This window comes from Tyto alba, unplaced genomic scaffold (assembly GCF_018691265.1).
Source record: "Tyto alba isolate M040663 unplaced genomic scaffold, T.alba_DEE_v4.0 Super-Scaffold_5, whole genome shotgun sequence".
Lineage (NCBI taxonomy): Eukaryota > Metazoa > Chordata > Aves > Strigiformes > Tytonidae > Tyto > Tyto alba.
Genome location: NW_024881326.1, coordinates 20,119,949 through 20,134,943, shown reverse-complemented (window position 1 = coordinate 20,134,943; position 14,995 = coordinate 20,119,949). Strand labels below are relative to the sequence as shown.

General features: G+C 52.2%; 1 protein-coding gene across 1 annotated transcript in view; it reads left to right on the top strand.

The window, feature by feature from the left end:
* The window catches only part of PCDH19 (protocadherin 19), a 58,925-nt gene that overhangs the window by 16,524 nt on the left and 27,406 nt on the right, over positions 1–14,995 (top strand). Inside the window, 2 exon segments of the mRNA XM_042807253.1 lie at positions 10,902–10,960; positions 14,040–14,209. Coding sequence (XP_042663187.1) covers positions 10,902–10,960; positions 14,040–14,209 — 229 coding nt within the window.

The window sequence follows — 14,995 nt, the reverse complement described above, 5'->3', positions numbered from 1 at the left end:
GAAATGCATCATTCATAAAGTGTTTAGCACGACCTTTTGTACAGTAGCACTAATTATTATTATCACAGAAGCCCAGTAAACTAGACTAGTAATTATCAGGGATTTATTTGAATGGACAGCTAAGCTATTCTTGGCAAGTTAGTCAAAGCAGTTGTCATGACAGCCACACAAATGTGTCTCATGAATTGGGTTAATTAGGGTAATTAATAACTGTTGTTTTGCCCTTTTTAACAAGGTATTGCCTAGACACTATCAAAAAATAGCAATTGTACCTAACAGAAATAGTCGTCTTCTAGCAGCAACCTTCAAATCACAAAATCAAAGTAGTAAATACCCGTTGGGTTGCTGTTTCACAAAGGAATGTGTCATCCTTCTCCTTGCGCAGAAGCAGAGTAAAAGGGTCTGTTGTAATTTTTCTGCTGAGCTTCCCCTGCTGTGTAATACTATCTAGAGATTGGTCATCGTCATTATTGATGTTATTATTATTATTATTATTATTTCTTTTTATGCCATGCTGCTCCGAACTGTAGTCGCAGAGGGGTCTCTGCCGTGCTCACTCTGTGTCAGGGGCGAGGGCAGCCATGGGTTGCTCCCGTCGGTCGGAGCAGGCTCTGAATGTGGCAGGACTGCCCGTAAATTGTCGTTGTTTTGCGGATGCAATCATCACCATCCTCATCAGGATGGCTGGGGAGCCCTCTCTCAGCACAGCATCCACTTCTTTTGAAAGAAGGGTTGAATGAATGGCTTTGGTTTTGCCGTGGTTGTTGCCGATATGGAGTAATGGTGGTAACTAAAGCACTTAATAGCCAAGTAGCACCAAAGAGCCTCAAAAGGAAAAAAAAAAAAACCAACATAGTCCCCATCCCAGGAAGAACCCTGGGCACCCCCGGCTGCCTCGTAGGGGGTTGGCAGCCTGCGATGGTGGCGGTCCCCGTCCCACGCCGGTGGGCTGGGTGCTTGCTGGCACAGAGCACTGGCTCCCCAAGCACTGCAAGATTTGGTGCTGATTATTAAAAATGGCCCAAGATTACAGATGTGACTGAGGAATATTACGTAAGTTTTGTAGAAAAATGACCTGAATAGATGAGTGAAGGCTCTGGCTGGTTCTCCAGCTGCACTGAGCCCTGTCTATTTATACCACCTCTGGGCTTTCGAAGTCCTCTTTTAACTAGAGCTTATTTGATAACACAGGTCTTTTAAAAAGAAAAGAATAAAAAAAAAAAAAAAAAAAAGAAGAAGGAAAGGGGGAAAAAAACTCTAAAGAAAAACACCTCTATGGAGAAGGTAGGGTTTTAATGAAGAAATATTTTACACCATTCTCCTACAACCTTAGGGCTAATAGCCTGGAACTGGTACTTTGGCTCCTTAAAAAGCCCAACAAGACAAGCCAATTACGGTCTCTGAAACATTTTTATTTTTAGTTCCTTGTAATAGCAATTCATCCTCGGCTATGCTACATTAACTGGAAGGAACAAGAAGTAGTAAGGTTTTGGCATCTTTGTAATAACCAACGGGCTGTGTTTACCAGGCTGTTAATAATGTGGGGTGGCTGTCAGGCAGGGGGAGAGGGCAGCGTGGGGATGGAGAGGGGCATCCAGTTAGTGCCGGAGCAGAGATCCCCTAACCTGGCGAGCACTTTATTATCATTTATTTCCCTACAGTTTATTCTGGGAGAAAACAGGCTCCTGTTGGGCTAAATTCCTCCGTTTCCTGGCACCCTTGAGCTGGCAGCATGGCTCAGAGGGGAGGAAGGGTTTTTTAGGGGGTCCTGGTGTGTCCCCAAGGATGCTGGAGCTTGTGTGACACCTTTGGGGGGGGGGGGCAGTGGGTTTTGTGGGGACCTGAGCCAGGCTTTGCATCCCGCTCCCCACCCGGGCTCTGCTCATGGTGCCGCAGCCGCCGAGGATGTCGATGGCAGCAGGGAGGAAGGCCAGTCCTGCTCAGGTTTGCAGTCAGTTCTCGTAGCTGCAGGGTAATTCTGTGGGCCGGAGAGATGTGTTTTCCTGCCTAAGTAGGAAAAAAAAAATTAAAATAGGAGAAAACTGGTTTTGATAAATAATTTTGTTGTGAGCAAAGTCCCCTTGAGGCTTAGAGCGGGAGCTGGCCGAGGCTATCCTGATTGCAAGCCTTCCCATGCAATTACAGATAAACAATGTAAATGATAACACGATGAGCACACGGGGCAGTGTTCGCCTCAGTTGTATTATCCGCCGTTGCCGGGGAATTTTAGCTGAAGCCAGGAGGGAGCTGCTGGTGTGGAGGTTCCACTCCAGAGCTGGGTGTGGATGCGCACGGCCGGGTGTCGGGGGCACACAGGGGGCCGGATCCGGCCTCCGGTGAAGCCGTGGGATGAAGTCGTCCGTGGGGTGTGTAGGTGACACGGGAGGTGCTTTGCTGCTTGCCCCAAAATGAGAAGAAATGGGGATGAGGTCCCTGTGCGCCCATCCTGCCCTCCCCCGGGGCTGCCGCCTACCACGGCGCCGGTCCTGGCACCCCCGGCCGAATTGCCCCCCGCTAAGCCAGAAAACGGGGAAATCCTCCGGCAGCTGCCGCCGCGAGCCCCCTCGCCCCCGGCCCCGGGGTGTCTCGGGGTGCCCCCATCTCCTCCAGGATGCAGAAGGGGAGCCGGGTGCCCCCGTGGCAGCCCGTTCCGGTGCCCAGCCCTGTTTCAGCGTACCCCCGTGCCCCCCACCCATCCCAGGGCTTGTGCACGCTCCGGGATGCAGCCGGGATGCATCCCATCACTCCGATGTGCCGAGCTGGCAGCGGCATCTCACACCTTTGCTATTTTTAACTCAGCTGCAATGATTTTTTTTTTTTTTTTTTTTTTTTTTTTTTTTTTTTTCCAGTGACAAATCTGTGATTTCTCCTGTTCCCTACAAAATGCATCGGTCTGACCTGCCGCTCCAGAAGGTGAATGACAAGGAGTTTTATTTAGCCCTAGCAATGGGAACATTTAAAAAAAGGTTCTTCTGTTATATTTGTTTTCATTCCTAATGGCAGGAGGCAGGGAAAGGACAGTTGTGAAAGGTTTTTTAACAAATCTGTAAGTCATGGCCCATTACCCTGTGGCTGCTGATTAGATCCAGATTGTTTCTTGCACTACTTAGGGAGGGGTGTAGTCCACGCTGGAGGCCACATGCATGGATCCATTACGTATCTGCAAGTCCCAGGCATAGGTGACAGGAAAAAACCCTTTTATTTGGTTTATTGGCTGTTATCCCTGCAGGGAATTTCCCTTGTGTGTGTGTGTGTGTGTGTGTGTGTGTAAGCAGCATCCCTGTGCAGAAGGCTGTGCCCCGAGGGGGCCAGTGAGCCCACTGGTGGGCACAGGGGAGGGAGGCATTGCCCCCCCCAGCCCCGAGGGGGGCGCACTGGGCAGCTACGGGGGCATTGCCAGCCTCCTGGCTGCTCATGGTCCAGGGAAGGTGTCTGCATGCTCCCCCCTGAAAAGCATGCCCCCCTTTTGGGTCAGTATTTTGCTTTTAGATCGATTTTGGAGTGGTGATGCCAAGCAGGTGCCTGCCCCGGCGGTTCTGCTGAAGGGACCCCTGTGCCGCGGCCACCAAAGAGCTTTTGGATTATAGGTGCTGTCTGAATGTAAGGCAGGTTTTTTATTATTGCATTTTTGCTCTTCATAACCGTACCATAGATTTCTGATATGTTGACAAATTCAACCAGGTGACACTATTTGTGGCTTTCAGGAGTGTAATTATGGCTTCATTGTGTGTTGCTGCTCTCGGGATTCAGTCTGGGTTTCTAATCCTATACCCTTTTTCAAAATCACATCACAGCAGCTCCTTTCCTACTGCCTCTGATTCATTTTCAGACAAAAAAATGACAAAGCCTGTATTTATTTGGGGAGGGGACAGGAGTTCAGCGCCTATTAGTGGGCATGCCTGTGCTGTAATACAATCTGGTTTTGATACTTCTGCTCATTCTGATGAACGAGGTGATGCTAAAGGATGAACTCTTTCAGTGATTTCTCTGCAATGCTTTTTATTTCATCAAGAGAAAATGGAGGCTGGACTCAGTTCCTCCAGTGTTTAATAATGTCCATCAGAACCAAATGCCCTTTATTTAAGCAGCAGCAATAATTAGAGGGTCAGTGGTGTTAAGCAGCCATGGAGTCTGGCTCTGAGGAATGTTCATTGTGCCTCATTAAATTTGGAATTAGTGCTTAAAAGGTCAGAAATAAATATTCTGTTTATATTTCGGGGATAGTAAATCTAAATGGATGCTGTGTTTGCACATCCTCGTCTCTGCTCATTCCTGCTGAACTGAGCGAGGCACCGCTCCATTTGGTTTAGGCAGCAATCAGAGTGTCTGCAAAAAAGCCCAACCCCAAAACCAACCCTGGTTTCATTGATCAAGGGCAGGAAAATGATCTGCTGTATTACATCTAATTATAAAACATCAATATCAGATGCTAAATGCACTTACTTTGAGACACTATGTTGCTAGTTCACAGTTTGCAATCTCCTGTATTATAGGCTTCAGCAGTGAGCTGGGGTAGAGGGAGATGGCTGCAAAGGGAGATGCCAGAGGTCGGATCCTTTTAACCTTTATTGAACTCCTCCAGGTGACTGGCTCTTAAATGCTCCTTTAATAAGAGCTGAATTGCTTCACGTTTTCCTTCCGTCTTGCCTGGGGCTGTTGACACAGCAGAGGTGCATCCCTCTGCCTCTCTCCCCCGGCTTGTGCTCCAGTGCCAGGGAGCGGGCTGGAGCTGCTGGTGGGAACTGGGGCCCAGCCGGCTCCTTTCCAAAGCCCCTGACCCCGCGGGGGGCTCTGAGCCACAGCACGGCTTGGCTGTCGGAGGGGAGGGTGGGTGGTGGGCTCCTTGGGGTGACGCGTGGCTCGCCCCGCCGTGTCCATCAGCACTGCCTGACTTTCCCCCGTGGTAGGAGCACCCGTAGCTGTTTGGGTAGAGTCTGCACGAGCGTTTAACCCAAAGCCTCGGGCTGCTGCAGCTCTCACGTCTCTGATACCCGCCATGCTGGGAAGTGATGATGCTGGAGAGTGAGGAACTGGGAAATACGGGTCTGTCTCCCACTCCGTCTTCCCAGGCTATGGCCGCGGGGCTCAGGACCCTCACCCGCGGCCGCAGACGTCGCGGGTGCCGTCGGCGCCTGAGCGGAGCCGGTAGCGAGGGCGGGGAAGGAGCAGCAGAGCTCCTCGAGTGGCTCAGGCACCGCGGTGCTCATCCAGGCCGGGGTCCAGCCCCAGGTCCTGGCCTCTGACCAGTGCTCCAGGGCAGCAGCGACCTCGCTGGCAGCTGGTAGCGCAGGGGCTAACTACGTGGCGTCACGCACAGTGGGGGGAACATCTCTCCTGATGTCCTTTGTGATCCGCTCCCAGCCCGGAGCTGGACCTGATGAGTCTCCTGCCAGCATGTGGAGAGAGACCGGCCGCATCGCTGGGTGTCAGAGCATCAGGACGGGCCCGGCCGTTCCTCTCGGGGCTGTGGGGCTACATTTTGGTGTTTGGTGGGTTTTTGTGCCGCGCCTGCTCCCGGTGGGAAAGAGTCCCAGACCACTTATTTATTCCCCGTGGGGTAAATAAGCAGCTTGCTAAATGATAAAGACTTTACCTCGTTGCTGATGCCTACTTCATTTGACCCAGACCATACTTTGAAATTTCCCGTTTCCCAAGTGTAGCTGGAGTGTTTTTATGTAATCTGCATGAATTCTATATGCCCTGCAGTATAGCTCAAATCGTAAGAATTAAGTGCTGGCGAGATGTCCTAACAGGCAGCAACAGTTTTATTGCAGGTGCTGGAGCCTGTGATTGAGTGGCCCATGGAGAACAGGACCGAGGATACGAGACAACCAGGAGAAGTGGTCTTACAAGCCCTGACCTTCCCACTGGGGAGTCCCAGTGGATTTTTGGGAACAATTTGCCATTTCTATGGTCCCTGACGATGCCTGCAGCATGGAGGGAAGGCCCGGAGACCGGTGCTCCTGGTGAAGATATGCATCTTGATGCGGAGGATGAGGAGCCGTTGCATGTTTCGGGAGGATTTTCTGAAACCCAAAAGGAGAGATACACATTGCAGCCTTGGAGAAAGGTCCGCTTTGTTTTTTAATAATAAAGGGTGACATGCAAGCTTTATTAACAAGACACGTAGGGGAAAAAAAAGGGCTCAAGGGATAACCCTGAAAAAGTGGTGCTAAATGTGTCATTTTTATGAAGTTGATTTTGTGAAGGGGCCCTACATGCTTTGGCAGGAGGTTGCAGCAGGTTTACAATAATTTGTAGGAAGATAGAAATGTTTTCACCCTGAAGTGAGAAGAAGGGCAAAGAAACCCGTGCTGAGCTGGTTTAGAGTCATCTTCTGAGGCGGAATCTGGCAGAGGGATGGATACCTGTCACTTTAGGTCGGGAGAGATGCGTCCAGCTTCCAACAGCCATGGACTTTGCTGGGGGGCTGATGTGCGGGCTGAGGAGCCAAACCCTCCATCAAGAGCCTGGATCCAGACGCAGTGGGGAAAGCTGGATTTTCACCTCCATGGAGTTTGGTTTGGAAAAAACCCGCATCTGAAATAGTTGAAAAGAGGGAAGACTGAGCAAGAGCCAGATGTTGGGCATCTGCCCCGAGGCGGGCGGGCTGGCAGGGGCACGGCTGTGCTGCTCTGAGCCTCCTGGCACGGCCTGGGACACGTCCCCCCCACCCTGGGGACTGGGCCCAGCCAGCATCCTCGATTTCTCCATCAGTCCGTAGCTGTAGTCGTGCCCAGAGTCGCCGCAGCCCACTGACCTTTCCGCTGGCACTTGCATTAATTCCCCTTAAATCCACCTCTGGATCCTCCGGCGTTTATTTCTGTTTCTAAGGCAGAGAGTGAGCAGTTGTTAGAGCAGCGCCCTGTTGCTAATCGACCTTTTGCTAATGGGGAAGTCACCCCCCCTGATGTCCAGGTCAAGAAGAGTGGTACTGATGTCTGCACATCTTTTTTTTTTTAATTTAATGCAATTGGCAGTCCTCAACCGAAAGCAACCACTGGGGGAAAAAAAAAAAAAGTTTTAAATTTCCCTGCTGATTGCTTGATTCCAAGTGTGCCTGTTGTTATATTTATATTTGTGTCGCTAAGGCAGCAGTTAAAAACATTCTTCGAATTAGGCACTGGTAAGCTGTGTGCTGAGCCAGGGCTCTCTCTGTGATGGCGTTGACACCAACACGCCTGCATCTGGGAAGCAAACCCTGAGCCTGGAGGACAGCAGGGTTTCTCTCCTCCAAGAGGAATGCAGGCTGAGACCACAGACTTTATGCTAGGTGTTATCCAGCGCTTCCCGCTGTCTTGAACGTATTGTTTATTCACAGCACAGAGGCCGAGGGTCTGGTCTGATCCTGACAAGCACGAGCATCCTTTATTCATGTTACAATGAGCAGGAGATAAGAATTGGCAGCACTGTTCGGGAGGTCCTTGCTGTACCCAGCTCTGGACATGGAAAGGAGAGGCTGGGCTCGAGGCTGGGATCTCCTTTGATATCTACAGGAGCTGATCAGTGAGAACATAACAGTTTGTTTGCTTCTGCCAAAATAATGAAGAAGATGAGGGCTGGCCTCTTGATGATGCACGTTATGAAGAGCATATTTGCATCAGCGCCAGCCAGCCTTACCTTTTCCCTCTTTTTTGTGCTTTGACTTTGTTCTTTGAGCCTCATTAAGAGAGGGAGGGGATCCTTTCCCAATTACAATGTTGACATGCCAGAGTCACTCTCCTTCCCTGTCGTTTTGCCTCTGTTTGTAAGTGATTGCACTTTGCAGGATGAACTAGAATTAAATCAAGTGAACTTCGATTGAATAATGCAAGCTATAAAGCAGCCCTTCTCCATGAAAAATCTCATTTCTTTTTTATTTTTCTGTTTTGATCCCCTAGCCTGCATGGAGATAACCTTGACGGATAATCCCACGGCTGAGGAGAGGTCTCGTAAACTGCTGGGCTGCCTCGTGCGCCGGCGGGAGCGTGCCAGTGCGGGCAGGGGCAGGCAGCTCTCGCCGACGGTGCAAACCCCCAGCCCAGGGAACCAGATTTCCCATCCTTGTGGCCGTGTCATTCCTTGTTTTGTCCAAAATCTGGAAGTAATTAGCATTAGTCGTGCTGCTTTCGGTGGCGCGGGGGATTCGAAGCCTGGGAACGGATGCTGTGACTGACCCCACGGGAACCCGCTCGTGTGCGTGTGGACTTGTAGGGTTGCGTTAGTGACGTGGTGCAGAGCATCCCAAGCAGGGGGCACACGTGGCCCGGGGAGTCCGCGTGGGAAGGATGTTACTCCAGCCCATCACACGTAAATCACGGGGAATTTGCTTGTCGGTGAAAGATTTCAGTTGAGCCAGGATTTGGTCTTCTTTTTTTGGTCAGAGATCGATAGCAAAGCTCCCGGTGATGTTGGTCAGAGGGGGATTTAGCGCAAGGCCTGTGTCCGGGCTGCGGCAGGAGATGTGATGGCAGCACGTGCGGCGTTTCCTCAGCCTCCGGTGGGGTTTCGGTGGCACCAGTCGTGCGCTCCCTGCGGATGGCCCTGGGTATCCCTTGGCCTCTGGAGCCTGGGCCATGTGGCATCAGTGCCCGGAGTATTTTAAAGGTCTGCGATGTACCTGTATATATTGAAGCTTGCTCTCTGGGTCCTCCCACCCACCCATTCCTCTCCTGGTTTTCGCAGGGCTGAGATGCGCGCACAGGGATGAAGCTGATGGAGGTCGCGGTGGGCGCAGGGGGTCTCATGCTGCTGCTGGGCATGGCAGTGGGGCTGGGGACGTGGGGACAGAGCCAGCTGAGGCTCTGGGCTTGCTGGAGCCGTTCCCGCATCTGCCAGCGCAGGGTGATGGAGGGGGCTCCCCGCCGAGCCGGGATTGCTCCCAAACTGGCTCCGATCATTCCTGCCCTCCATCGCTGGGTGGCCCTCAGAGCCTGTTTGCAGGGCTGGGATCCCCCATGGGGCTGCTGCGGGGGCACATGTCGTGGGGTGGCATCCCTCCCCCTGGGATGACAGTACCGGGATTGATGGATAAACACAGGATCAGGCATTTTCTGTGGTGTTTAAAGTCTCGGGTGTTGTGTATTTTAAAAATACATGTGTCCGTTTGCTCCTTAGCTCTAACCATGAAAGTCGTCCTGCAGGACTGAGGATGCAGGAACTGCAGGGACCAGTAGTTTGTGCAGTAAATCTCCTGCGTGACTCTCCAGCAGTAATTACTATGTGAAAGTAATAACCGAGCTGTGCTGAGTGCTAGGCCAACTCCCCCGGCTCACAGCTCCTTGCATGTTTCTCTCTGGGAGGTTCCTGTTTGGTAAATTAGATATTGTGCTGTATTTCAGAAAAGGTCACACGTAACCAGCACTGCCTTTGCTTTATTATCTTGGCAGAGCAGTGTAACCTCTGCCAGGGTACGATTGGATTTCACATTCGGCTCTGCTGCAGCGGCCCCGCTCCCTGCATCCTGCCATTGTGATTACGTTAGCAGCAGACTCTGCTTTCCTTTATTTATTGAGACATTAAAGATGCATGCATTTATTTTTACCATGTTCATAATTGCCATAAAAAACAGGCCATAGTATCCCCGGGCAGCTCTTTGGGAAGGAGAGCGGCCGGGGGGGCCGGGGCGAGGAGGAGCCGTGACAGAGAGGAGGCAGGACGGGGCTGCTGGGGCTGGTGGCTGTCCCCGCTGCTGTCCTGGCAGGGTGCTGCTGTCAGCCCAGGGGTGCTGCACTCCAGGGTGCCTGGCGGGGGCAAGGAGCGTCCCCCGGGCCAAGGGTGATGCTGGTGGGATCCCGGGTGGGATCCCTGCAGATCTGGGGGTACTTCGGGTGGGTGGACGGATGGACTGGGGTGCTTGACTTGTACAAAGAGACCTGCATCCCCGTGGGTCCCTGAAAACCAGGTGGGGTCCTGGCCAGGCCATGCAGATCCCACCGTGTCCCACCACGTGGCTTCCACTGTGACTCACCGTGCGTCTCCCACCACATCCCACCGTGCAGCTGCCACTGCATCCCTCTGCACAGCTCCCACCACATCCCACCATACAACAGCCACTGCATCCCACCAGGCAGCTCCCACCACATACCACTGTGCATCTCCCACCATGTCCCACCACGCAGCACCCTCCACGTCCCACCTCACAGCTCCCACCATGGCCTCCTGAGTGGTAACACCCCACTCTCTTCCCTACCCTCTGGTTGCTTTTTATGATTCCTTACCTGCTGCCAGCACCAGAAATCCAGGGCTATGTAATCTGAGGTTAAAAGATGGTGTTTCACTTGCAGAGCGAGTTAGTGGGTTTTGCTTGCAAATGACAAATCCATTGACTTTTCTCCCCTGCTTTCACTCCCCTCCAACTTTTAAGCATGTCACCCATTGTTTGCTTTTTTATTAATAACAGAGCCCCCTGTCTCTGCAAATGAAATGATGTAAAACAAAGAAAAGTGCCCGCATTAAATTCTCTGGCAGGGGATTACCTTGCTGGCATTTACATATCTATGCAATAAATATTTTAACATGTTAATTATACACTAATAAGAAAAATACCTTTTGAACTTTCAGTCAAATTGACACACAGAGAACCGAGTCCATCAGGGAATTGAAAGCAATTAGTTTTGTAACAGAGAGTAGTCACATTGTTTCTTCTCTGCAAATTGTTCTGTGGTCACCAGCCAGCATTTTTTTTTTTATTTTTTTTTTTTTTTTATTTTTTTGGGGAAAGCTGGTGGAAAGACCAACAGGGACTGGACTCTTCCATGCCTGGCTCCGACCCGCTCACTGGGGTCTGTCCTGTGCCGGGATGCTCTTTCCCTCCCGTGGGGTTTGCTGCTGGCTTTTGTCCTGGCCCTGCAAACCTGCCTGTTCCCAGTCATGGGGAAATCAGACTTGTAACCATCTCCCTTTTCTTTTCCTCCTTCCAGACTGAAAACTACTCCTTTGATTCCAACTACGTGAACAGCAGAGCTCATTTAATAAAAAGGTACGTAGGCTCGCTTGAAAGCGCTTGGGTTTGCCCAGCCAAATCCTGATTATTTAATGTTCTTCCTTACTGCGTTATATACTACTTGCTTTTTTTAATATGCAAAACCTTTCAAGAGTCATCATTTGATTTTAAAAACAGTATTTACTCCCTGTTAAGTCCCATTGCTCTTGGTCTGCAATAAAGGCAAGTCTTTTTTTCTTCTCTTTGGCTCCTTCGCACCGGGAAGTTGCAGCGAGTTAGGTGGAGTTCTGTTACCCTGACAACTTTCAAATTCATAGAGTTTCTTCTATTTGAATGCACAGGAAAAAAATGATAGATTTGGATGATGAGATCTCCCTGCCATGTGAGGCAGGGGAAAAGAAAAAAAAAAAATCTCATCTGGGGGCAGGTAATTGGGTTGGATACACGCTCACAGTTTCAGTTTGAATACCGAGGCAAAACAGCACTTTGCCAGGCTTTTTCCTTCCATGGGTAAAAAGGAAATCATCCGTTCAGTTGCAACCCGGCAATTACTCATGGGGGAATTTAACCCTTTGGATAAAATACGGGTATCCTCAGGGCTTAGCAGTGGTGAAGAAATGCCTCGGGGAGGTTCACGCCGGGGTTAGCCGGCTGAACCCCACCGGCTGGTGTGAAACGGGAGGTGAGCATCCCCCCGCGGGGCGGGTGGCCAGGCCTGCCTCTGCCTGCCCCGCTCTTTCCGAGGCAGGGAAAGGCGCTGACACAGCACAATCGATACTCATCAGGAGGCCGCCGCGGAGGGCGGGAGGGCTGTCTCCCCGCGCAGGATGCGGGCACAGGAGGTGGCCGGCAGCTCTTTGCCCACCTCCCCTCTCCTCCCCGGGGACCGACCGAGGTGTGTGGGCCAGCAAACCGGGGCTCTGCCCGTGCCCCTGCCCGGGGAGGGGGGGTCGTGCCCGGGGGCTCTGCAGAAGCCATCGCGGGTGTAACAGAGAGCAGGAGCCGGCCCTGAACTGTTGAGATCTGATCTGAACAGTAAAAATATCCAATTATCTTCCTGGCTGAGATCCCATTTGTTTACACCTTAAGAATATAAGGAGTAAGGGAGCTGCGAGCATATTGTTTAAGCAGCTCGGGTTCAGCTAGCGAAGGGCAGGTGTATTTGCCTGCGTGGCTCATGATGTTTAACGATGCTAATGCGACTGTGAGAGAGACGGCCTGCCTGCGCCACGCTGCTCCTCGCCAGAGAGTCTTCAGGCGTACTGAAAAAGACCCAAATCTATTAATCTTTCCTTGTTCGCACCTAAGATAAAGGCAAGCAGCGCTCCCGCCTGCCGCAGCAGGGCTTACTCCGAGGCTGTATTGTTTGGGAAATGCTGCTGCTGCTGCTTCCCCGAGACCTGCCCATCCTTTAGAGAAGTGTCAGCCGCGGAAACATGTCGTGTGGCTGCTGCATTACGGGCTGGTTCACTGCGGGGAAGATAAATGTGTTGTAACACGGGTTGCCTGCGCGCTGTGAACAGCAGCTCTGTGTAGGACAGCGTTTCCCCCCGCTTTCTACCTTTGTCTTGTATCTTAAGTACAACGGGTGCTGGGAACGCTGTGCAGACATCTAAGAACAAAAAAATATTTTCTGTAACATACTGTGGCATCATTTTCATCCTTTGCCTTTATGAAGATGTTGTAGCTCTTCTATCTTCGGTGAGTGAATCTCCTCAAATCCAGCACTTTAATTAATCTATTTGTACTTTTCCTGTGTTGTCTGCCTGCCTCTCTCGCTCATCTACACGCACACAAATGAATTGTAGATTTGCAGTGCTTTCTTAACTTAAAATTCTTTGATGTTGCCTGGAATCAAAGTCAGTGGCTTCAACAGGGACATCTTTATTTAAAAGGTAATGTTTGAAGGTTTACCAATTTATATGTATTTCAGAGCTCCCCCCTCGCATGCTTTTGCAAAGCATCGGATGGTAGGTGGTCTGCTTGGTTTCCGTGGAGACGCAAAAGGGCTTTTCAAAGTAATGAAAATCTCCAGCTCTTTGGGGCTTTGAAGCACAGGCCACGTCTTCCACCAACCTATCAAACCAAATCGGCCAGCGAGAAAGTTTGGGGCCGTGGGTGCAGGTGGATCCCCCGCAGTGGGTGCAGCTTTCCCGTGCCAAGGCTAGCTGTGGAGGGAGGTGCAGGGTGGGTGTCCCCCGGGACCCCCCGGGGGCTGTGCCACCATCTCGAGACCGTCCCTGCGGCTCGCTGCAGCCATCCCCCCTCGCAGGGCAGCGGGGAGCAGCGGAAGGATCCTGAACGCAGCCAGAAATGAAACTCTTCCATCCCTCCAGCCTAGGAGCTGGGTGCTGTTGGGTTGATGGAGCTGCTCAGCCCTTGGGGGAAATTTGGATGCAGCTCAGCCCTCAGGTCCCCCCAGCAGTGGCTGCGCTTGCAGGGGGTATCAAGGAGTCGGACTGTGTATCATACCTCCTTAAAGCTCTGTGAGCTTGGACCCAGAATCACCAGGTTATTTTTAAAAATAAGAATGGCATTGTCATTGTGAAAAGACATTTCTGTTTCTAGGAAGACTTTTGTTTTCAAACTTTTAAGTGATGAGGATTTGACCTATAACCTAAAAAATTAGGGTTTAGATCCTGTGTAACTTCAATATGAGGCAATGCGACTTCAGGGAGCCTAGTTATAGAAGCAGCTCATTTAATATATACTCTTGAAATTTCATTTTCAAATCCCGCTTTGCTCTCAGCTTCCATAACACCCACAGCAACCTGACCCACAGGCTCACACCCTACCCATGGGCGGAAGCAGCATTCGAGGCGGTGCAGGCTGGGTGCTGTGTTTTGGGGTGCAGTGGTGCCGAGCAAGGGAGGCACCCCCCCTCCTCCTCCCCACCCCCCCCTTCCGCACCCTCTGCCCCAGCCCTTTGTGCCAAGGGAGTGGTCCCAGCCCTGCTGCTGGGTGCTGGGGATGGCAGGGGACCTCCCCGTCCCCGAAGGGCACGAGGCTGGGCGGTGGCAGCCGTGCCACCACCGCAGGTCTCACCGCAGTGCGGCGGGGTGGCGGGGGCCACCTCGTCCCACCCACTGAGTCACGGCCGTGTCTCCCCCAGCAGCTCCACGTTCAAGGACTTGGAGGGGAACAGTCTGAAGGACAGCGGCCACGAGGAGAGTGACCAGACGGACAGCGAGCACGACGTGCAGCGGGGCCTCTACTGCGACACGGCCGTCAACGACGTGCTGAACACCAGCGTCCCCTCCATGGGGTCCCAGGGCCCTGAGCAAGGTGAGCCCCCGCCGTGCGCCCTGGGGGGCTGCCCCCCACCCCCCTGTCTCCCACGTGGCCCAGCCGGTGGCTCTGGCGCTGCCTGGGTGGGTGCACAATAAGGACGCTTAGCGCTCGCTGGGGATAACGCTGTACATCGTCAGAGTGCTGGGTAGATAGAAATTAATCTTCATGCCATGCCTGTCAGGTAAGCAAGCAGTTAGGATTATCCTCTATTTCACAAGTGGAAAACCCACGGCCCTGAGCATCCTCCTGACAGCGAGCGAGCGCGGAGCTGGGATTAGGGCGGGAATTAGGGACGCCGTGCCCGGGGCTGGTCGGTGCCGGAGCGCAGGCGGTGCGCCCTGCCCTGCCCCGCGCACGCCGCTCGCCGTCTCCGGAGCTCGTGCGCAGGCGCCGTCCGGGCAACGCTTCTAAAAGGTCAGCAGAGCGTGTAGGCAATTAGTCAGGCATCCCACGAGGGATTAGCTCAGGCCAGTGGGCGAGGGTTTGTATCATTTCCCCCGAATAGGCGGTGAGGTATCAGCTCTTACACATCCCCACGTGCAGGGGTGAAGTCCTGCTCCGAAACCAGACCGTTATTAGCTAGAGGAAAGAAGTTGGAGGAGTTCAGTTGAGCTGTCATTTGTACTTGGGCATGAATGTCGCTTTTAATGTCTGAGGGATGCAAACATCCTATGCAAACATCCTGTCTTTTTCAATTAAGAAGCCTGAATGCGGTTTGGTGCTCCAGCGCAGGGGAGCCTCGGGGCGCTTGGCTATATCTTGAGATAAGCTGTAGCTGAG